This window comes from Scomber japonicus, chromosome 17 (genome assembly GCF_027409825.1).
Source record: "Scomber japonicus isolate fScoJap1 chromosome 17, fScoJap1.pri, whole genome shotgun sequence".
Lineage (NCBI taxonomy): Eukaryota > Metazoa > Chordata > Actinopteri > Scombriformes > Scombridae > Scomber > Scomber japonicus.
This window is the reverse complement of record NC_070594.1, coordinates 20,740,410-20,762,604: the sequence shown is the minus strand read 5'-3', so window position 1 is coordinate 20,762,604 and position 22,195 is coordinate 20,740,410. Positions and strand designations below refer to the sequence as shown.

General features: G+C 39.0%; 3 protein-coding genes across 5 annotated transcripts in view; 2 read left to right on the top strand and 1 right to left on the bottom strand.

Annotated features, from left to right (window-relative positions):
• Nucleotides 1-4,990, top strand: part of enpp1 (ectonucleotide pyrophosphatase/phosphodiesterase 1) — a 28,601-nt gene extending 23,611 nt beyond the window's left edge. Inside the window, exons 19-23 of the mRNA XM_053337130.1 lie at nucleotides 442-577; nucleotides 1,060-1,134; nucleotides 2,703-2,835; nucleotides 3,485-3,632; nucleotides 3,827-4,990. Coding sequence (XP_053193105.1) covers nucleotides 442-577; nucleotides 1,060-1,134; nucleotides 2,703-2,835; nucleotides 3,485-3,632; nucleotides 3,827-3,979 — 645 coding nt within the window. The 3' untranslated portion in view covers nucleotides 3,980-4,990. The remainder of the gene's footprint in view (nucleotides 1-441; nucleotides 578-1,059; nucleotides 1,135-2,702; nucleotides 2,836-3,484; nucleotides 3,633-3,826) is intronic.
• Nucleotides 4,991-7,780: 2,790 nt separating this feature from the next.
• Nucleotides 7,781-14,505, top strand: sytl3 (synaptotagmin-like 3). Its single transcript, XM_053337058.1, has 13 exons — nucleotides 7,781-7,878; nucleotides 8,229-8,444; nucleotides 8,937-9,004; nucleotides 9,400-9,451; nucleotides 9,543-9,609; nucleotides 9,699-9,771; nucleotides 10,922-11,049; nucleotides 11,444-11,566; nucleotides 11,780-11,949; nucleotides 12,047-12,143; nucleotides 12,252-12,422; nucleotides 12,558-12,639; nucleotides 14,328-14,505. The coding sequence occupies exons 1-13, from the start codon at nucleotides 7,781-7,783 to the stop codon at nucleotides 14,333-14,335; spliced, it is 1,353 nt and encodes a 450-aa protein (XP_053193033.1). The 3' UTR covers nucleotides 14,336-14,505.
• Nucleotides 14,506-17,770: 3,265 nt separating this feature from the next.
• ezrb (ezrin b) overlaps nucleotides 17,771-22,195 on the bottom strand; it is a 28,637-nt gene continuing 24,212 nt past the window's right edge. For all 3 annotated transcript variants that reach the window (XM_053336640.1, XM_053336639.1, XM_053336642.1), the window contains 4 exons: nucleotides 21,882-22,042; nucleotides 20,953-21,045; nucleotides 20,409-20,660; nucleotides 17,771-19,366 (listed from right to left, as the gene is read on the bottom strand). In XM_053336640.1, the coding sequence (XP_053192615.1) occupies nucleotides 19,202-19,366; nucleotides 20,409-20,660; nucleotides 20,953-21,045; nucleotides 21,882-22,042 (671 nt within the window). In that variant the 3' untranslated portion in view covers nucleotides 17,771-19,201. The remainder of the gene's footprint in view (nucleotides 19,367-20,408; nucleotides 20,661-20,952; nucleotides 21,046-21,881; nucleotides 22,043-22,195) is intronic.

Sequence of the window (22,195 nt, the reverse complement as noted above, 5' to 3'; positions counted from 1 at the left end):
TAGATCCATGGCAACATGTCAGCATGTCACGCTGTTGTTTGAATTTAGCTCGAAGCACTGCTGTTGCTCAGTACAGCCACACAGAATTATTAGCATGTTTTTAGACTCAGAGCATTGTTGCATGATTAGCTGACCTGCTGTGTCCTGATTTAAAATATGCTTGTTATTAATTGGACTTAATTTATTGTTTGGGAATTACTGACCCGTGAAATGAAGTGTCAAAAGTTGTACATTTTATTCTGAAAAATCTGGCATTTTTCTCTGACAGGGCAGGGATGAGATTATTATTTTTAGAGAGCTCTGCAAACAGAAACAGTGCTATGGCCTCGCTGACCCATATACACAGGCAAAGCAAAACCAAGCCAAGTGATCTTACACAACGCCCAGAGTGCAGGCCTGTAGTCCTAACACTGTCCACCACTGACTGATCCTCTCTTTCAGACTGGACTGCGACCCCTGAGCCCAGATTTGGAGGCGTGTGTTCGTGCTGATGTACGCATCCCACCGACCGCCAGCCAGCTGTGCCGGCGTTTCAGTGACGACCCAGATTTGACCTATGGCCTGCTGCATCCCCCCAGTGAGTGGGTGTGTGGGGGGGATCACAACTCTTCGTCCACAGCTTGCTGTTGAATTCAAGTTGACGTGTTTAAGAGCCACATTCTCATGTAAAAACCTGTACTTTAGGGCTGCAACAGTAAAAAGCATTCCATCCGCCACTAATTTAGACACTGTACATTTTTTCTATATATAATGAAATTCTGGTTTCAGGTGCACACAGCTCACCACAAAGGGAAGTGACAAACTTAAAGAGGGAAGTAAAACTCACCAGAGAGATTTGGACCTCCCAGAATTAGATTTCTATCTGGCTTGTGCCTCAAATGAAATGATTACACACTGTGAAATGTGCAGTTTAATGATTTTACCTCTTTGTATTTTGATCCACTGACACTGAAGTTTAGTTTCATCCAGTACATTTCTTTACATACAGTTTGCATTTTAATCCATATCCAACTGGATGACATGCTCTCTTTCCCCCTGTCTGTTACTTTCTGTCTATAGATCTGAATGCCAACGGACCTGAGACAGACTCTCTAATCTCAAGCAACATGGTACCAATGTTCCCTGCATTTAAAGGCAAGTCAGTCTTGCTAAGATGTATTGGTTTGTGGATTTTCAGCTTCACTCATATCTTAAATGGAAATGGCAATCATTGTGTTACATAAATTTAAAAAAAATTCCAGAGATGTCATGAGATGAGTTAAATTTGCCATCTGAACAAGAGCTCTTAAACTAAAGAAGTGAATACTTCAATCAACCAGTGAGCTGAAGAGATACTCTGGGTCATGAGTAGCCATGATTTCATGCTCTGTTTTCTTAAACGCTCAAGTTTTCGGAGCATCCTTGTAGCTGAATGATCACTGTGCATGCCACATAACTGCAATATCCGTAGTTTAGTTGCAGCCAGGGACCTTTGTTACATGTCATCTCTATCTCCCCTTGTTTCCTGTCTACTGCTTCACTGTTCACTCTCCAATAAAGGCAAAAATACAGAAAATATAATCTTTAAAACAAACAAACTCAAGTTTTCCGAGAGCAGGTATTGTGCCCGTTCCTGTGAGCCATTTTTATTTCTCAATTATACTTTTCAAACCTGGATTTCCTAAAGCAGGCTATACTTTACCCCAGTTGGTTCTTAAATATACATAAAAAGAGTCCAAAGATCTAACCACTGAAATTACATGGCACTACTGTACTTTAATTTAGTGAAGCTCTCTCTGCAAAAGCACAATTACAGGTTTTTTGAGAGAAACTTTCCCAGAGTTAATGCTCATGCCATCCTAGCCGTTCCCTATACAATAAGATTTACTTTGAAGTGGGTTTAGTTTATAATCTGACTGAGCTGATTCACTCTAATAAACATTTATATGAAATCATTGGAAACTGGAATGGGCTGAACGTCAGTTTACTCCCTTAGTCTTTGTTCTCTTGCTCATACAGACATATTGCTTAATCCTGCTGTAAATCCCATGGTGATTATGTCTGTACCTGCACTCATTATACCAGGATGCATTGCAAAATGACCTGTGTCATGTGTAAAAGTATTGCGGTTTGCGTCATTAAATGATCTCATGCTGTGGCCTGCAAACTTAAGCCATGCTTAAGTTGACACATGTTGAACATGTTGGGTGATTGTTTGGAGAAACTGAGTGTGTCAGCTCTGCTCGGGTTTCCACTGGGGCCACCCACGCTATAAATGCAAACTCTCTCACTAGAATGAGGCCCCATTGAAAGAAACACCACCAAACACTGGATTTTGTGTACGCAGGAGGCTTAAATATGAATCAGCTAGCCGATGCTGCCCCCTACTGGCTCATTACTCTGTCGAGTGTTATGGGGGGAGGCCAGTTAGTTCATTGACTTATATATCACAATACAAACATATAAAATAATTTAACATGATCAAATTAAATCATTAGGTCCAAGCAATATTCCATACACAATACAAATCTGTCAACAAATTAATAACAAACAAAAAAACAACAACAATTTGTTTGATGAATCTTATCTAACTCTCAGAAAAAAAACAAATAAAACATTTTTTTAAATTGTAAATTGCTATGATGTCACCGCTTTTTTCTTTATATTGATCAGTTGTGCAACACTAAGTCTTACACATGTATTTAAATGTTCTCACACTGCAGATATTTGGACTCATCTCCACAACATACTGCTTCCCAAATATTCACAACAGCTGAATGGAATCAATGTCATGAGTGGGCCAATATTCGACAAAAACGCTGATGGGAACGTCGATGCATTCCAAACAGTCGTGGCGTAAGTCAAACGTACAGTCAGACTCCAGGCAATAGATTTTTCCTGAATCAATATAAGTTTGAATTTATTTTGTAAATAAAAGCCAACATTCACTGTGCTTTTAACAGTGTTAGTTGAGGAAAGATTTGACATGAAAAGTATGGGTTAAATAAATTGAAATGTGGTGAAAATGCAACCATTAGCTTTTTCATTTTACTGCAAACTGGGCAAATGTTTGATAACCTGCAACCTTGGTATTTGTCCTATTTTGTATCTGGATTTGGACCATGACAACTATAATTGTGAAATGAAACATTTGCCTTGTTGAAGGTCTAATGACTGGCTTAACTTTCTGACTGAATAGAGTCTTCCCTTTTAGACTTCTTACACCTCAGCATTGTGTTATGAGTGCAGTGAACTTCCTATTTAGGCCATTAGATACCATTTGAGTGTTAGTATTATTATGCAGCATTTTCACACAGTACAGTGATTGATTTCATTCTCCTGCAACACCTTAACATTACAAGCTTGATTCTTGTGATTTTGACCATTAACACATACATAAAGTATTTAACTGTTTTTTTCTGCACATCATCTGGTAAGTTTAAATAAGATATTTACAGAAATGAGGCTGCAGTTTGTTAAACCCTGGGATTTCATGTCTCTCTAGAAATGCGGCTCCCATCCCAACACATTTCTTCGTGATCCTGACCAGCTGTGGGAACTCGACCTTCGGCCCTGTTAACTGTGAGGGTTCTCTGCAGGCCAAGTCCTTCATCCTGCCACACAGGTCTGACCACACAGAGAGCTGTGCTGCTGTGAGTAACACCATTGTCTCTTCTCCTTTTAGTTTCATCACACAGCAGTCTACTCCTGTGGAAATCTGCTGACATATTCTATAGTGGAAAATATGGTCAAAACAGAGCATTTAAAATAGAGCTAACATTAAATACATCTTCTTATTTTCTCTTTCCCCTCCACTCTCTTCTCTCTTATTTCTGTTTCTCTGCAGGCTGGAGCAGAGCTGACATGGGTGGAGGAATGGTTGCAGTTTCACACTGCCCGTGTCCGAGACATCGAGCTTCTGACAGGACTCAGCTTCTACCACAATAGGTTATCAGTGGAAGAGACGCTACAACTCAAGACTTTTTTACATAGTGTTTAAAATCACAGACATTATCCAATGAAGAAAGGAAGCCATACTAGTCTGCTTTACAGGCCTCTGTCCATGTAGACACACACTTAACCTGCTGTCAGTGGGTTTAATGGGTGCCTAACATTTCCTGTGTTCAGATGAAATTTATTCCAACATTAAGTTCCATCCAGTTTTTCTTTTTTTTAATGTCTAATTCCAAAACTAATTTTATATTTGTTCAATGTGTGAATGCCATATATTTGTTTTTGATCCTGTTTTAAGAGAAGAAGGTCAATTTAAATTATAAATGAGGCTCCAGAACTGAAAGCCAAAGACGCCTATCAAATCTGCTGAGTGGAATGGGACAAGAACAAAATGAAAAGGGAAAAGAAAACATTTATTGATGGAGGAAGAATGTATTTGCAGTACAGTATATCACAAAGGCCTTTATTGGCAAGGGCCTTCTAGGAAACTCATGTCAATCTGGAAACAGTTGTGTCTGCTGTCTGCTGAGGTGGGAGTCCTGCCACACATCTGGAGCACTGGCTGCAGCAGCTGGTATCAACAGCAAACGTGAGAATTTAAGAAGAAAAAAAAAGTGTCTCCACAAATGGAAATTATTAATGTAATGTAAAATTCAAGGTTTCACCTGCCATGTGTTGTCACTGTATGTCCATGGTTATTATTGTTTTCAGCACCAGTGTTGTTTTTGGTATTGTGTACATTTTGGTCAATTACATTTTTGAGATAGTTTTTAGATTTTTGAGTGAGTGAGTGTGTGTGTGTGTGTGTGTGTGTGTGTGTGTGTGTGTGTGTGTGTCTGTGTGTCTGTGTGTGTGTGGCTGAAATTATTTTTGGAATCCACACACTCTTTGTTCAGTCTTTGATCTCTGGTCTTCCCTTCACTGTCAGGAAGTCCATGATACACCTTGCAGGGTAAAAAAGAAAAGTTCAACTATTTCCATTATGTACAGCTTTTTAAAGTATTGTCAGAAATGGCAGCTATGGACAAATATACAATTTCTTATGAAAACTCTTCCACACTGACCTTGTGACTTGTATCTTTTGTCATCAACCTATTATGCTCAGATTGTATTTTCTGTGCACAGCATGACACTCAAAGTAAAGGAAATATTTAAGACGAGAACCAGCTGTTGCTCTCACAGCCCTCTCCAGATTGCAGCAGAATGTGTGAACACAAAAAGAAAGGAAGCTGAGTTCTGTACATTCCGCTATGTATAAGATCAGCCACTTCCTCAGGTTGACCACTCTTGCAGTAAGCCTGAAGGTAAGATCTTGCAGCATTCTGCTTCGCATCTCATAACTGCTTAGCGACCTAGTTCTCAGGCCACAAACCTGAGTTTGGTTCCTTTTTCGAAGCCGTTGTATAGCACGCTTGATTGACACATTATGTTTTACCTTCTGGTGAGAGTTATGTCTCAACTGAGATTTAGCAATTTAGAATGCTTAGCAATAGAGTTTTGCAGTACTGAGTAACTAAGGAGGATCCAGTTACTGCAGCTGCAAGGTGTATTTTATGGTTGCAAATGCAGCAATGGCACTCTTTGTCTCAGAGCAGTAAAATGAAAGTAAAATATAGCAGGGGCAGACATTCGAGTTTCCATTTTGGTTACCAATTAAACATTTTTTTAACTTGCCCGACATTTTTTTAATTTGCTGTAAAGAACTGCATGGACTATATGAGCTGTCGAGAACTTCTTGGAAATCCACTGCATGTTTAACAAAAAGAAAAGGACACGTTAACACCAAGCAGATCAATTCCTGCTCATTATGTAGGTTAGTGTTATGTGACCTCAGCAGGTTACTCTTTCTAAAATAAAGAGGTTGCGGTGGGCTTGCATGACCATGACAGTCTGGAAAGGGTTATTTGGATTCAGCCTGTGGTTATCGCTCTTAGTGTCAGCACAGTCATGCTGCCAGAGTCGATTTGAGGTATGCAGTCACTCATACAGGTCTTCCAGGAAACTCTGCAACATGTCAGAGACCTTGTGATTGGTTTGTATGTTTTTTCTCACAGCACTTAGACTCCATATTTGGGTCTTAGTATCATACTGTCACTGCTGTGGTGGGCTGATATGGTCTATCTCTCTCCTCTTCTCGGATATTAGCTCAGTCAGTTCTGACCACACACATCAGAACTATCATGGTCCTTTACATAGTAGGGGCGTATGTGAAATGAGTGTACTTGTGTTGACGTGACAATGATCATACTTCACACAACTAAAGTCAAACAGTCAAAGTGAGAGCCATTAGTCTTAAGATGAGGGATGAGATCACAGAGAGTCATGATGAAATGTCTTCCACTGAAACCTATCACGAGTAGCACATTTTTCTTCTTGCCTCATTGAAATTTACAACTTGAGAAAATCCCTTTAGTCTTGGCACATGTCAGTAGAGGGTAGATAACTGCTGTGTCCTTCTGTGAACCAGGAAGCCTAATTACATCTGACGTTAATTGTTTTTTCTGGGTTGCTGGCAGCTCTGGATAGTAACAAGGACAGACTCTTATCTAGCAACTCAGGCTGGCATCCAGCTGTTCAACAGGCCACTTCCTCTTTGCTCCCCATGCTTCACTTTTCTGCTGTTTGATTCCAAATTTAGATGTGCCCTGTTTTGGAAATGGGATGAGTGAGAAGTCAATGGACATTTTGGGAAATATGTTCATTAAAGGTAGATGAAAATGAATACCATTCTCATATCTGCACAGTAAACATGAAGCTCCAGCCAGCAGCTTAGCTTTGCATAAAGACGGGAAACAGGGAAACAGCTAGCCTGGCTCTGTCCAGAGGTGATAAAAATCCATCAGCACCTCTAACTGTGTGTTCAGCTGCACAGCTTCATATTTAGCAAATGAGAGGTTGGCATTAATCTTCTCTTGTAACTCTGCAAGAAAGCAAATAAACCTGTTCCACAAAGATGTCAAACAATTTCATCAAAATGAATCATTTAAAACTGTATTTGCATTTTATGAAATAGATCTTTAGGTAATGACTTTCTTTTATAAATTGATTTTTAGCTGCCTAAATAAAAAAAGAAGAAAAAACACCTGCAAAAAAAAAGAGGGAGGAAAAAGGAAACTAGAACACAGACGCATGTCAGACATCAATAATGCAAGGGTTGGCATTTGGTATGTTGCAGCCCTGCTATCAGTGAAGCATCACTGCTCCTCCTGCAGCTGAGGAAGTGGTTTGCCCGGAGAGGGGTTGAATACTGGAGGGAAAAGAGCCTTGTGACACTGACAAAGGGGGGAATGAAGAAATGAGTACTCTTGAAGGAGGTGAAGGCAAAACAAATAATGATTAGGAGCTGAAAATATTCAAACAGAGCTGAAAATATTGCCTAAATGTAATAAAATGTGAGTTGTTGTGCTGCAGGCTCACTTACTAACTGCGTCATCAAGTCTTGTAGTTTTTCACTTGCCCTCAGAGAAAAGAATATTAAAAAAGGGTGTTCCATAGTTGTTGGGGTAGACAATGAAGTTTAATCATCCAAGTGGAAAAAGTACAAGCAGTTACATCTGTTCAGGAAGTCTACATCCGGCTGTGACGTGCATGGAGACTCCATGGAGATCACAATCAGGAGAAGGGATACCCTAACAGCATGGATAATAACCTTTACCATTTTTTTTTACTCTTTGAACTCCAGGAGACTAAAAAAGGGAGGACTCTGACTGTTCAGGTTCAGCAAGGGGGAGGGATAAAGAGCAGAGGGGGAGGAGACAGGAACAAAAAGAAAGCAGTGACACAGAGAGGAGGACAGAGAGAAGAGGACCAGTGAGGCTGACAGATGATCAAAGACTGTCATTTCAAGATGGATTTAAGTTTGCTTCAAGCTATGGAGAGAGAGAGAGTCTTGGAGGTTCTTCGCAGAGACAAACAGCTGCGTACAATAGAAGAGGACCGGATCAAGTGAGTCATTTTTGCTCAGATGTACTGTCACCATGTTCTTTCTGGGAAATTCTTTTGACTGATGCTGAAAGGAAACTGTAGTACGTACCTCCTCTCAGTGATCAACATAAAATTGATCATCACATAAATCATATTGTGTATTGTATTGTGTATTGTATTTTGTGTTTCTGTAACCTTTTTTACTTTTTTCATATTATGTTGTGCAGTATATTGCATAATCTGTAAATTATTTTTTTTTTACTTTCAACAAAGATGTTCAACATTCTGATTTTTTTTGTTGTAAACATCAATTTTCTTTGTGACACTGGCAGTTAAAGGTATCTCTAATTCCCCATTTTCTTCCATCTCAGGAGGATGAGATATGAGCTCCAGGATCTTCGAAGGAAAGGAGCAAAGAGTTTTGCCCGGCAGTATGGTGAGCGGACCTGTGCACGCTGCCAAAGGCCGCTGGGAAAGTTCTGGAACTCAGGGGCAGTCTGTTGCGGCTGCAGCCACAGAATCTGCAGAAAATGTCGCGTAGGCCTGGGAGCAACAAACTGGAAGTGCACCGTCTGCCACGCTTACAGGTAGAGAGATAATCAATGCCTTGGTACAAAGAGCTCTGAAATATTTTGACTCAGAGGTGCTCCAATCAGAGCTCAAAATAACTGTAAACCTGCGGTGAGCGACAAGTTTGACGACTACTACCATTGACTTTCTATACTTTTGGTGTTACTTTTACTTTCAAGATTAACTTTGTTCAGAAACTGAAATGAGAGCCTTTCTCACAGTTGTTGTATTGCCCCTTTAAATTCCCTTTTAAATCATGAGCAAATACATTTCTATTACACAAGCAGAAAAATGAAATAAAATAAAGCATTATATTTCTTAGTTTAATATACAGTATGATACTGTATCAGTCAGATTTGAAATGCCTGTGAAAAAAAAATAGACTCATACAACCAATCATAAAAGTAATATATGTAGTCCCACACGGTAACTGTGCTACCTCTTTTTCAGCAGTACACTTTGTCGATTATGTAATTACAGTGCCTTTACAGTGTTTTTGTTCTTCATAGGGATGTGAAGATCAGGTCTGGAGAGTGGTTCATGGAGGAAAAGGCAAAGAAATTTCCAGCCACTGCAGGTTTGTTACAATGCTCCAACTATACATACCGTATATAGTACATGCACGATTGGTTTCTTTTTTTCAAATGTATTCTTATTTATTATTGATTCTCCCTTGATATCAACCAGTTTGGCTACAATGGTTGATTAATTATGGATGATAACTGCATTTGTTTAATCTGTTTTCTTTATATGGGCATCAAAAGTTACTAAAGGACTCAGTGTTACTATTATACAGTGTGGTAAAGCATTACCCCAAGAGACAGAATTGTAATGTTTATCTGTGTCACAGGAAAGTCATATTTGGTCTCATTATTGACGTAGATAGATTGTCCTGACAGATTTAACTCCCTAACATCCTGTTCACATCTTTCACTTTCACACGTCATTCATGAACCTTGTGCTGCTTTGCAGATAAATATGAGACGGTTGGCGAAAAACTACTAAAGACCTATAATGTTCTGAGGTATGGTGAATATTCCCATTCAAGGTTGGCTTTTTGGTGTTTTGAATATAGTAACAGAATATAGTAATATGTACTTTTATATTTTTCACAGTCATATAGCAGTTGTGCCACCCACTCCTCCACCCCACTTGGATTATCAGTTTCTAAGCAGATCTGGGGTAATTAGAACTTAATACCACCATTATTTTACAGGAAAAATATAAATTGTATGTACTGAGTGCTAATATTTGTTTGTTTTGATCTACAGGATTTAAAAAGCTCAAAACCTTTTACCAAATCAATGGAAAATCTGATGCTTTCCCTAACCAGTCATATTAAAAGTAAGTTGATGTATCATCAGTTATAAATAGTCAGTATATTCTCAGAGCAACGCACACAAAAGTTACCCCATCATGTCTTTGCAATATGTGTCTTGGTGAGAAATTGTCACTGCTGAATGAAATGCATCACTTCCTCTGAACATAATCTGATATCTACCTCTCGCTTAACAAAATACACATACACACATAGACACATAGCAACGACCACAAAGGAAATTAGCCTGAAATAATATAGTGAAAAAACCCCTTTGACCTCATTACACAAACTGAATCTGAGTTGTACTACCTTGTTTTCTTGAACCGCTGATAATCCTAGGAGCAAGGGCCTTGGACCAGTTGAAGGTGATGGAGTAAGACATGTGTAGAAGGCATTACAGAAATTAAGGGCATGGACATCCTGGACATGTAAATCACCAAAGAATAAGAAGGATCAATTTGACAGAAAAAAAAATGTAGCAAGGAAATTGAGTTAGGCTGCTTTGATAAATGGACTGTAATCAGACATATAATTGACCCAAGATTGAACCTTGAGAAATGCCATGAGTGGAATGGGAAATATAAGATGGGGAATTTACACCAACAGCAGAAGAGGTTCTATTACACAAATAGGAGTATAATACATTTAGAGCAGACCCCTTTACACCAACCAAATTACAATGATGGGGGTTTTACCTTTATCTGCAGCAAGTAGGCAGTAAAGTTTTCCATTACCTTAGGTAAGAAAGATATTTTAGATATAGAAATGAACCACAGTGTTACACAATCCCATGGTTATATGCTAGTCTAACATCATTATTACACACATACTGCCACTAATAACCCTCATAGTATGTTTTAGTATTGCTAAAATATACAAGTCTAGCCACAACAGACATTGCTGAGGTTGAGTGGGTCAAAATAATATTATCCAACTTTTTAACAATGTAATTATAAAATTCCTTCACTAATTCAATAGTTCAGTATTAGAGATGGAGGAACTCTTCACAACAGAATCAATAACCTTTAATTAATAAGACTGGAGTTATGGGAATTTCTCAAAAATCAAGCTGGTGAAATAGGATGAAATCTTTCCTCTTTAACAGCAGTCTGATTTGTGGTTTAACTTTTTTTCTGAGGTTTGGAGTGTCTGACTTCTCTTTTCTCAATGCAGAGATTTCCACATCTCAAAATGATGTGCGAGAGGACTTGCTGAGAGTCGAAAACAGCAGAAGAGGGTCATGTTTTACTTTCACCAGACAAAAGAGCCTGTCTGACACTGACATCAACAGATCCAGCAATGTAAGTTGGTCTCCGCTACACATTATATTTAGTAGGGCAACAGAGGTGACTGAGCTCTAAAGACAAAGGTTTACTGGCAATGTCTTGTCTTGTCCTCTCAATTGCAATAGACAATACAATAATACAATACAATCCCAATTTGTGGTAATGAGATCTCTGAAAAGGACAACTGAGATCTCTGAAAAGGACAATTAAAGTGGCTTGAGGTGATTTAAGACCTTTACCAGACTCTCTTTTTTTGATACAACACAAATACCAGCTCTTGGCTCAGAGAAAATGGGCAGTAGTGGGTATTATCTATCAAACTAATCATATCCCTTTCAATAGATTTTATGCTACTGGTCTATGTGGTTGTGGAAAAACCCTTACATATGTTATATATAAACCTTTTCAGCTCTTCAAAGGCCCAAGTCTTCCAAACCTGTTCAAGAGAAGCAAAGACAGCGACCATGAAGGCTATTCCACTGGAGCTGAAGATGAAACGTCCTTCGGTTCTGAGTACTCTGGAGGAAACAGAGTAAGTGTTAAAAAAAACAAAAAGCAAACATCCTGTGGCAGTTGATGTATCAGATTATAGATAGCCATCTGTTCAGCCTCTGAGCTCATAAATACAAAATCCGCTTTTTCTGTGTTTTGCATCACTTCTGCTGATTGAATTTAAAGTCCATAAGGTTTTTCTGGTCTTTCAAACACAAACATGGAAGCTACAGCTCATGTTTTGCTCCCTCAGGGCAGTATCAGCAGCATCAGCACAGACTGTGGCCTCTTTGAGGGTGTCACTGTGGCAGGAGAGCTACAGCTGGCTCTGGCCTACAACACCAAGAGCTCCTGTCTGGAGATCAAAGTTGGTGCCTGCAGAAATCTCATCAATGGAGACCACAAAAGGAACAAATGTCACCCGTGAGGATAATATAATATAACACTCTTCAGAATGTACAACCCCATTTTGTTATTTGACTCTCCATGAAAACTTCTATCTTATGTGTCTTAATTCCAGATATGTTAAACTCTATGTGCTACCAGAGAAGAGCGGCAAAATGAAGACAACAGTCAAGAAAAACACCACAGATCCAATTTATAATGAAGTTTTACAGGTAAAAAGAAAGAAATATCAACTTCAGCTACTTCAATCAGTCAATGTAGTGATGTGTCATGCTTGACTAGGTCAGATTAAATTCAGTTTCTTGTCTGGATTTTCACAGTATTACATAGAGCACCGTTTACTGGTTGGAAAGAGACTGCAGGCATCTGTGTGGCATTCAGGAACCCTAAAAAGGAAGGTGTTTCTCGGTGAGGTCCTCATCCCACTGGACGGCTTAGGATTTGAGGACAAGGCCTCCCAGTGCTTCAACTGGTACCCACTGTGTTCAAAGGTAAACCAGAGCAAATACTCTGCTGTAATATTACACAGATTAGAGAGGAAAAAACATTTAAAGTACTGATTGTTTTGTTTGGCAGTCGCAAGTGTGTTTATTTTCTTTTTCTCTCTTGGATTTGTGTCTTTCCAGCAGACTGAGAGTCCAGAGGGGGGCACTATGGAGCAGGATGGAGGAGAAGTGGTCAGGCCCAAGTTTAGCTCCATCAACCAGGGTGAGCTCCTGCAGCTCAGCTCCCTTAATTATCTGCAAGAAAGAGAGACACGTCTTTCTGTTCGCCATATCATTTAATTACATTAGATACATTACATTACATAGCTTAATTTAATCAACATTAAATATCATATCTGCATTTACACTCAATTAAACTTTGGCTTTTACTTCCCCCTCCACTCAAAAGTAGGTCTTGCTTATTGTTTGGTTGGGTGGATGTTAGAGCTTCACCGTGCAGAATGATGTATGTGCAGAAGTTGACACCTAAAGATTGTGTTCGCATTTAGTTACTGAAAGTGTAAAGTTTCTCTGTGCAGCATGCAACTTACACAAGTGTGATGTGGAAACGGGAAGCCTCAAAAGAACAAATTGTACCCTGAAAAATGACTTTACAGTGCAGTACACAAAGAGACATCTTCTGTTTAGGAGGTCATTTGTTGTAATGGCAAACATTTGCATATTCATAGATTGTCAATTTTTAATAAGATAGAAAGTAGAAGATGTCACTTTAACAATTTCTTATCAGGCAGTGGAACTTTTTGTTTTTAGGGGAAAATCATATCACACAAAAATAGTTCAAAGTATATATTGTATATTTGGATGCCTTAAATCATGCTTGGAGGAGGTCTTTAAATTTGCACCAGATTTTGAAAATTTATGATAGCATGGTAGCATTTGTCGGTATACACAAAAACACTACATAATGAGAGAAATGAAAGCAGCTATGTGTTCAACTGTGCTTTCTTTTGCAATGTATTTATTTTTTTCTTAACAATTCTGACCCTTACTGGACAGGGGAATCATTCATTTGAAAATAAAGTATAGATATCACTAAAGGCTACTTTTTATTGTCTGTTCAGAGAGCTCAGGGTGGGCTGGGATCCATTGATGCGGTGGGACTGTAAAGCCCACTTAGATATTGTAGTAGAATTGTGATCTGTGATACTGGACTTCACAAATAAACTTGACTTTTCATCCACCTATAATGTTATATTAATAAAATAACAAAAACAATTCATACTAATAAGAATTGGATTATAATAATATATCTCCTATATAGCTTAAAAACTTAATATATAAATAAGGGTATCACAACCACCAGTGTAATTATAATAGATTACACTGTATTTTCTGTTGTGGTAATCATGTGGTTACAGTGTGCTACAGATGTGTTACATAAAAATGCTGCCTCACTTTTTCAATATGAAAATAATATATTAAAGCTCCACATTATTAGTGACACTTTTACAATGAGTTGAATATGAGAATGGAGAATTAAAACCCAACATTATGAATCACACTTTTACAATGAACTGAAAGCAGAATAAAAGAAAAACAAAACAAAATATTGTGTCATCATCTTGAGGTTCCTGTATTCCACCACTAGAGGTCAGAAGAACCTCTCTTTTGGACACTTCCATGGCAACATAACACATGGCAATGATCGACTAACTGTCCTTATCAAAGTATCAAACGCCTTCCCATTAATGCAAACACTAGTCAGAACACCTGCGTCAGAGTGTAAATACACCTCATTGTGGTGTGTCTTTTTTTGTGTGCATTTCAGTGTCCACAGGGCTGCGAGGTGTGTTATGTGTGTTCTGGTGTGTTTTCATGAATGCATTAAGAGTGTAAGTGTTTAATAGGCATGAGGGTGTGTTTATACAGCTATTTTTGTGTTGTGTTTAGGTGTCTGATGGTGGGAGAAGGCAGAGACCTCTTCCAAATGACGCACTTTTGTGAGGGTGAGACTGGGCTCACCAGCGGCTGTTTGATGGATCTCTGGACCTGGAGCTATGGGACCAAACTCCCTCCTGACCATCTGAAGGGAGGGACCCCTGCTGGGAGGAACTCATCAATTTTACATTAATAAGCCACATTTAAACAATTAATGGACATTGTTACGTGATTATCAATGTATCTGTCAACAATTACATGTCCAGTTAGTTCATGATTTCATTATATGGTTGTAATTATATGAAAAATGTCTTCATATTGTATATGAATATTATGTATATTGTACATTGAATATATACAGTATATGTATTAATTTATTGAATGTGTTAGTTATATTGATGATATTTATTAATAAAGTATGTATTTGTAAATTCTTGAAATCAATTCCATTTCCCAATGAAAGCCATGATATGCAGTTGAAATCTACTAACTGGACCTTGAGTGTAGAATTTTTGGCTAATTGAGGAAAGAGGAAAAAGCCACCAATATACTGTCAGTGTTGACATGTGTAGACCTAAGCAAACAGTTAAGTTTTTACATGTACAGCAGACAAGCAGCAACATTAGCAGTTATTTGGAGTAATCTTTCTCTCCACTTTAAAAGTGTAAGTCCAACATTCACTCTCCTTTAAGCTGTGTTTTTGTCTCCGCCAACTCCTGAGGGAAATATCTGGCTCTTTAGTGGCTAAATACTCCATTATGTGCACAGAGTAATCCCACTATGGCTGCTTTTTAGTCAACAAAAAAACAAAAGCAAAACAGCTGCCTGCTGAGCCTAAAAACACTGGTGACAAAACAGTAAGATTGCTTTGCTAGAAAACCCCAACAGAGAACTGAAAGCTCTTTAAACTTGAGAGGAACATCTTTCACATAACATGTAATCATTTTATCCATTCTTTATATAAAAAATATTGATTATTGCAGCTTTAATTTACTATTCATAATGTCAAGAATGAAACCTTTGTGTGAGTTTTAAATACATCTATGAACAAATGTAGGGAGGGGCTGAGGAAGTTTTACTGATCCAGTTTTACCTTAGAACAGAGCCCACTCTGCTGTGTTGAAGGCGTCTTTTAAATTCAATTTCCTCTTTTAAGTGATGAGCTATCAGAGGAGTCAAGCAGCTTAACATCCATGCAAATGAAATTACTGGAAAAGACACTGGGATAATATTTCTCATGAATGACATTTGAAGCCACACCCGCCGGCCAGAGGAAGCGGTTGGAGTTATTTCACAGGCATTCAGGGGCAGGCAGGCAGACTCTTCAGCCTGTTCCTTCTGTACAATGAGGCCTTTATTGTCTCTGCCTGAGCAGCATGTGAAAGACATGCTCAGTCTCTGGTTTCACAGCTCCATGAAGAAGAGGAAGAAGAAGAAAACACGTTCCTGTAGAAGGAGCAGTGATGTCACTGACCTGGAATTCTCCGTTAGCCCCCTCTTCCCAAGGGTCACCATGGCAACTACTGTTCAGGATGCCTAACAAGTGGCGTGACGTCAGCTCACCAGAGAACATGACGACATTCATCCACAGACTCAGCACTTTCTGTTTGTACAGTATTTATACTGTATTAAGCTGTCAGCTCTTCATGATTCATTCAGTGTACAAAGTCTTTATGTAGCACATGATTGTATTTTAATGAGATGAAATTTGCTTTTAATTTATTACTGTTAAACTAAATCACTTTATAATTCAAAGTGTATGATTAAAGGACAGGTTCACATTGCCTGCTGTAATCATCCCTCTAGCTCATACTGGACAGTAGAGGATCTCTACATGATGCACTTACAATGTGATGGTGGCCAAAATCCACAGTCCTCCTCCTGTGCAAAAATGTGTTTAAAAGTTGATCTGAAGCTAATACGAAGATTCAGTTCCAAATTAGTCAAATCAAGTAGACATCTTTCAACGTTAGTCTTTTTACTGCCAAAGTCCTTTTTTGTTGCTATGCTTCCACCACAGCTCAACAGTGAAACACTGTCCAAAGAGGGAATTTGATGCTAAAAAGACTGTAAATCTGGCAGATACTGACTTGATGACTTACTCAGACTGATGAAGCCTCATCAGGCAAAAAATGCATTTTTGCACAAAATCACTGTGGATTTTGGCCCTAATCACCTGCATTGGCAGCACATTTGAAGGGGATCTTTTGTATGAACAAGATGATTAATTACAGTGAGGAAAACCTCTTTCAATGTTCATATGGAAACCTAACTGTCATTTTAACAAATTGTGAGACTATCCTTTAAACCCAATCATTACATCCATATATGATTGCTAATGCTAACAATCTACTAAAATACTAATAATCTGCTACTGGTGACATCATCTCAGTTTAGCCTGTCAGCATCACACACAACATCATAAGGATACACCTTCTGGGAACCATGAATGTCTGCACACAATTTCAGCAATCTATCCAATAGTTGTTGAGATATTTCAGTCTGGAAACCAAACCATCAATGGGCTGCTACAACAATCTCCAACATGCTCTCCACAAGAGTTTTAAACCTTGTTGCAGTGACTTGCTCACATTCACACCACATGAGAATTAGTGAGATAGGGCACTGATGTTGTGCCATAAAGAGTGGTTCAAAGTGAGCATCTCTCTTCATCCTAGTTGGGCACTTTGCAGACCAGTCACCAAACTCACATTTCTTCATGGTTCCTTTTTTTGAAACAGGAAAGAAACCTAGGGCAAACTGTTGCATAACATTGGAATCATACTTTTGTCTAAAATATAATGTTTCTCAAAGAAAAGTAATATTCTATGTTTCTCATTAACTTAATTAATGAATTGTCATTATTCTTACAGTGATTTTCATTGAATAAACAGTCAGCAATCATTCATATCATGTACATAAAGCTGCCTGAAATAATTTGATATATCTCATTCTTCTGTGCCTGTTGTCTGAAATCAGTTCAAAATAATAAAAAAAAACACAGTAGAAAGTACTGATAGACATGTTCCTTCATCATCAATATGGGCAATGTGGTTTATTTTAAGTCATGCACAATAAATACTCACTAACACATAATAAATAATTCCCATCAAAAGCATTATTTACTTCCGAGTAAAGTTGTCTGACAACTAGAGCCCTGGTGTTTTAGATACTTACATAGCTTTCATTTTAAATGAAACTATATATTCATATTCCTTTTGTTGTTGTTGTAATTTTGGGATTTTTAAATCTGGAATATCAACGAATTTTCTTTTCTTTTTTTTTTTTGATAAGTTGATTTTATATTTGTATGCAGCTTTTAAAATAAGACATTTAAAAATGCCAACCATACAGTTTAAACGTATCAGGTCAAGCACAAACCATACAAAAAGATCCCCATTCCTAAAGTACACAAACATATTTCAGAAAAAAGAAAATACACTCTGATGTGTAATCATAATTTTTTTATTGCCAATATGTTGAACACCTCATTATAAAATCCTGTTCAAATACAAAGGCCAGCAGAGCTGTGTGTTTCCATTACAGTGGCAGTAGATGCTACTCTAGTCCATGTCCAGAGAGAGGAGAGTGACATGTTGGTGACTGTCTGGGTCAGTCCATTGTGACCAAACTGCTAAATAAAAACTCTTCTAACATTCACCTCAACCCTCATTTTAACCTCAGTGGAAGTCTAAAATAAAAAATAAAAAAAAGCAATAGAGATTTTCAAAGTTACATCCATATTTTGGAGACTATGCACCTTGGCTAAACAGTGAAGACCAACTGTCTGGGACTGCAACCCGCAAAGGGACAGCCAGAGAGAAAGGCCACTTAGGAGGGTGAAAGCACACAACACGTGCTCAACTCTCACTCAACAGCGACATGACACAGATTAGACAGAAATAAAATATATTAAACCTAAGGTGTCCGAGTCAACACAGCGCTCTGAGGATAAAGACATTCCTCAGCATGCTGTGAAATGCACGGCAAAAAAACTTAATCCAAAGTACCTAGAATAGATAGCAATCTCTTTAACTGATTTAATGGCATGCAGCTGGATATTTCCTACAGTAAAAAATAATAATTTACAATTAAATCTCTTTAATTTAGTGATCTAAAGGAAAACGTATGGAACATAAGACTGCTATTATTTGGGTCAATATATAAAAACCTGTGAGACATAAATGTTTTCATTTTCATTAGTAGATAGCAAAAATATACAAACCAAGATGAAATACCCTTTTTAATGTCCCATATACAGTATAAATATCAAACTAGGCATGAATTTAAACTACTGAATAGCAATATTAAACATAAATGTAAGTGTTCAAATATAATGGAAAAACAAAAACAAACATACATTTTTTTCTGCTTATACTGTTTTCCCCTTTCTGAGTGGTCGCTATGACACGACAATCTGTCCTTTTCTTCCTACACAACGAACGACAGACACCGAAAAGAAGCGAGGCTTTGATTACATACTCTATGTGCACATTGTGAAATAATAATAAAATTTGGCTAATCCCTCTACTTATCCCATCTCTGGTTAAAAACAATAATGATTTGGTCTTCATTGATCAAATTACACACAATCAAATACACAAATAAGATCTGAAACACTAAGAAGAGAAAATGTTTTGGCACTAAGTTTTTCTTCAAAGGAATGGCAAAGCCCTGCATACTGCCGGACAATCTCTCAGCAGGAGTTTGTCTCTGTGTAAGCGATGCTTCTGCTGTGCTTATACTGCTCCAGTTTAGTCTGCAATTGATGTGTGTGTTTGTGGGTTTGAGCGTGTTTCTTTCTGTGTGTTGATATGCCTCAGCCGAGGAGCGAGATGTAGTGACCAATCAGAAAGGGTAAGTGGCCAAGGGAGCCGGAAGCCTTCTTATAAAGCTTCGAACTCGTCGATCCTCTGCTTAGTGTTGCCCTGCCTGATCTGTCGCAGGGTCTTGTATTTGTCTCGGCCAGCCCGGACGTTCTCACAGTGAAGAAGGTCGTTCTGGGTGTTCTTGGATTCGTCACGTGCCTGAGCCAGCTCTGAGGTCAGGGCCTGAGAGGAGAGGAAGAGAAGAGGCATCAATCAATCAATCAATCAATCAATCAATCAATCTTTATTTATGTAGTTCCAAATCCCAACAAAAGTCATCCCAAGGCACTTAACACATAGAGTAGGTCTAGACTGTACTATTCAATAGATGGGCATGAGATGAACGAGCCCGACAAACACTGCCAATAATTCTACCATAAAAGAAGACCATTGTAGTGTCACTGTGACATTCATCCCACTGCTGTCCCACTCTGCCTCAAATCACTCCCTTGTTCACTTATTACATAACATGGAGGAGGAAACTCACATGTTAATCATAATCACTTTGTGTCATCACTGACAGCTGTACTATACTGTCATTTCTGACCATTTCTGAATGTAATGCACCACATGACTCTGAAATAAAGCAGTGGACAGTAAATATAGTACACTATATAGTAAAAAGGAGTGTGATTTGATCTAGCTCAGCTGGGTTCGTAAGCTATAAAAGTTGGCCTATTTGCTTACTATCTCTTCCTTTAGCAGGCATCCAGCCATAATCTTCATTTCATGTTGCACCCTTCACCACTCCCACAGCATGTATCTCTCACATTCACATATAGCTTTCATTGCAGACGTTACTGATTTCCACCCCCAAGTGTTAGATAAGTTTATAGCATATTTCAACTAAAAACAAACCTATATTTCTTAAAGTCCTCCTCCACTCAAAAATTGACTTGAATGTTTTGAGATTCACTGTGCACAATGATGTACTGTTCAGTTTGATGGAAGAAGCCTGTTTTAAGATTCAGCTGCTGATAATGGAAAGTTTCTCTGTGTTTACAGGAAATCTGAGTGTAAGTGCTTATGAACATGAGTCATGGCAAACGTGGTCCAGTATGCATCTTACACAAGTGTGATTCAAATGACTGGTAAAGATCGGTATTACTTAACAAATATAAAAGCAACAAGGCGTGTGATTACTTTCTTGAATGAATGAACCAAATGTAATAATGATAAATCTGCATCTGTGGGGGCTAATGTCCTCTGATCACACCGTCCTCACCTTCAGCTGTTTCTGGACGCGCTCGTTCTTCTCAGCCTCAGTCAGACGATCCTCTTCATTACGGTGGTCGTTGATGCCTTCAGTCTGCAGGTCGGCACTGTGTGTGCTGGTGTTCTCCTCGCTGTCGCTGTTGTCGTCGAGTTGGTCGTACATTGGGGGAGGGGGAGGTAAAGGTAGAGGTGGTGCAGGCGCTGCCATCACATTATGCAGCTCCTCCTTGGTCTTCACCAGATCGTCCTGGGCCTCCATGGCCTGGTGAGAACAGAGGAGTAACAGAGATGAACATCAAAGTGGCCCGAGGACTTGATTTGTTGTCACCTTTATTATTGTATTGGGCATGATGGCACAATGCCCAAAAACAGTAACCACAACTCTACTACAATCGGTCGTTGAAAAGAACAGAGTATAAACTGATAGCTGAAGCTCCAGTGCCTGTAGGTGTAATGTAATTGTCTATCTTCTCCAATTTTCCCACCAGACTAAAATAGCTGAATGAGCCTCAGTATACTATAAACTGCAGTGTCCCCTCAGTTAAAGCTCTCACCCTGAGCTGCCAAGTTTCGGCCTCCTCCTCCTTGCGTCTCTTGGCATCCTCCAGCAGGGCAATCTTGGCCGAGTGCTCTTCCAGCTCTGCAGCCTGATAAGAAACAACAACAGAAACAATAATTAAAGGGGAATACATACAAAGTAACTACTAGCACAACTACATACTCTTGATTTTCATTGTTTGCAGAATGTCTCTGTACGCCTGCTTTGGTTGTTCAGTGTGTTTGTGTGAAAAAGACGCTGAACAGACTTCTGTCCACTCTGAAGCACTTTGACGTAAAATTATGTGAAAAGTGTTCAGCTGGAAAATAGGCCATAAAAACTTGAAATAGTGTTACAATAGGTTTTGTGGGGTGGGTAAGGTTAATACTAAATATTATTCAACAAGTTTTTAACACGACCCTGTCAGTCAGCGGAGGTCGCACGGACACTTAATCCATTGCACAAGCGTCTTAATAGGGTTTAAGTATAACGGGTGTCACAGCAGGTGTCTGTCCGATAAAACCATGCTGGTGTTTGACTGTCAGCAGCTGACTGTGCTGAAGGAACTATAGCTTTATTGTCAGGACTGTTAAAGTGTAAAGAGGGAGCAGCACACACTGTAAACACACTGGGTGGTCCACAGCAGAGCTGCTCGGGGTGAGAGGGCGGTTAGTCTGAAGTAATGGGGTGTGGTCCAGCTGGACGCTACAAAGTGGTTTTGTCTGGAGCTACAGTAGCCAGGCACTGCTGAATATTCCACACTGCAATGTGCCTGGTACTGACCTGGACAATTCATCTTATCTTGAGATGTTGCTGATGAACCAGCTATGCTTTCTTTCATTTAAAAAAAACCTCCGCCAGGAAGCCTTTTCTTTTCTATTTAAATTGAGCCACTGCAGGCAAATCTTCTGTGTCATAAAAATGAACAGTCACAGAAATACTGACCAGCTGCTCCTGACTCTTCTTCTGGTCCTCAGCATGGCGAGCCAGCTCCTCTTTAGCCAGCAGGGCAGCCTGACGCTCTGCCTCCAAACGAGCTGCCTCCTCCTCGGCTCTCCTCCGCTCCTGCTCCAGCATCATGGCTCTCTGGAGCTGGTCCTGCAGATCTACAATACAGAGCAGAGAGAGAAGAGATATGAGACAAATGCTAGTGCACACAGGAAAACACAAAATAACATTTTTGATGCTCATAGCTGCAGTTTCCTGCCTCCCACAGCCAAAATAAAACCCACAGTGCTTTTTGATTTTGCTCACACCAT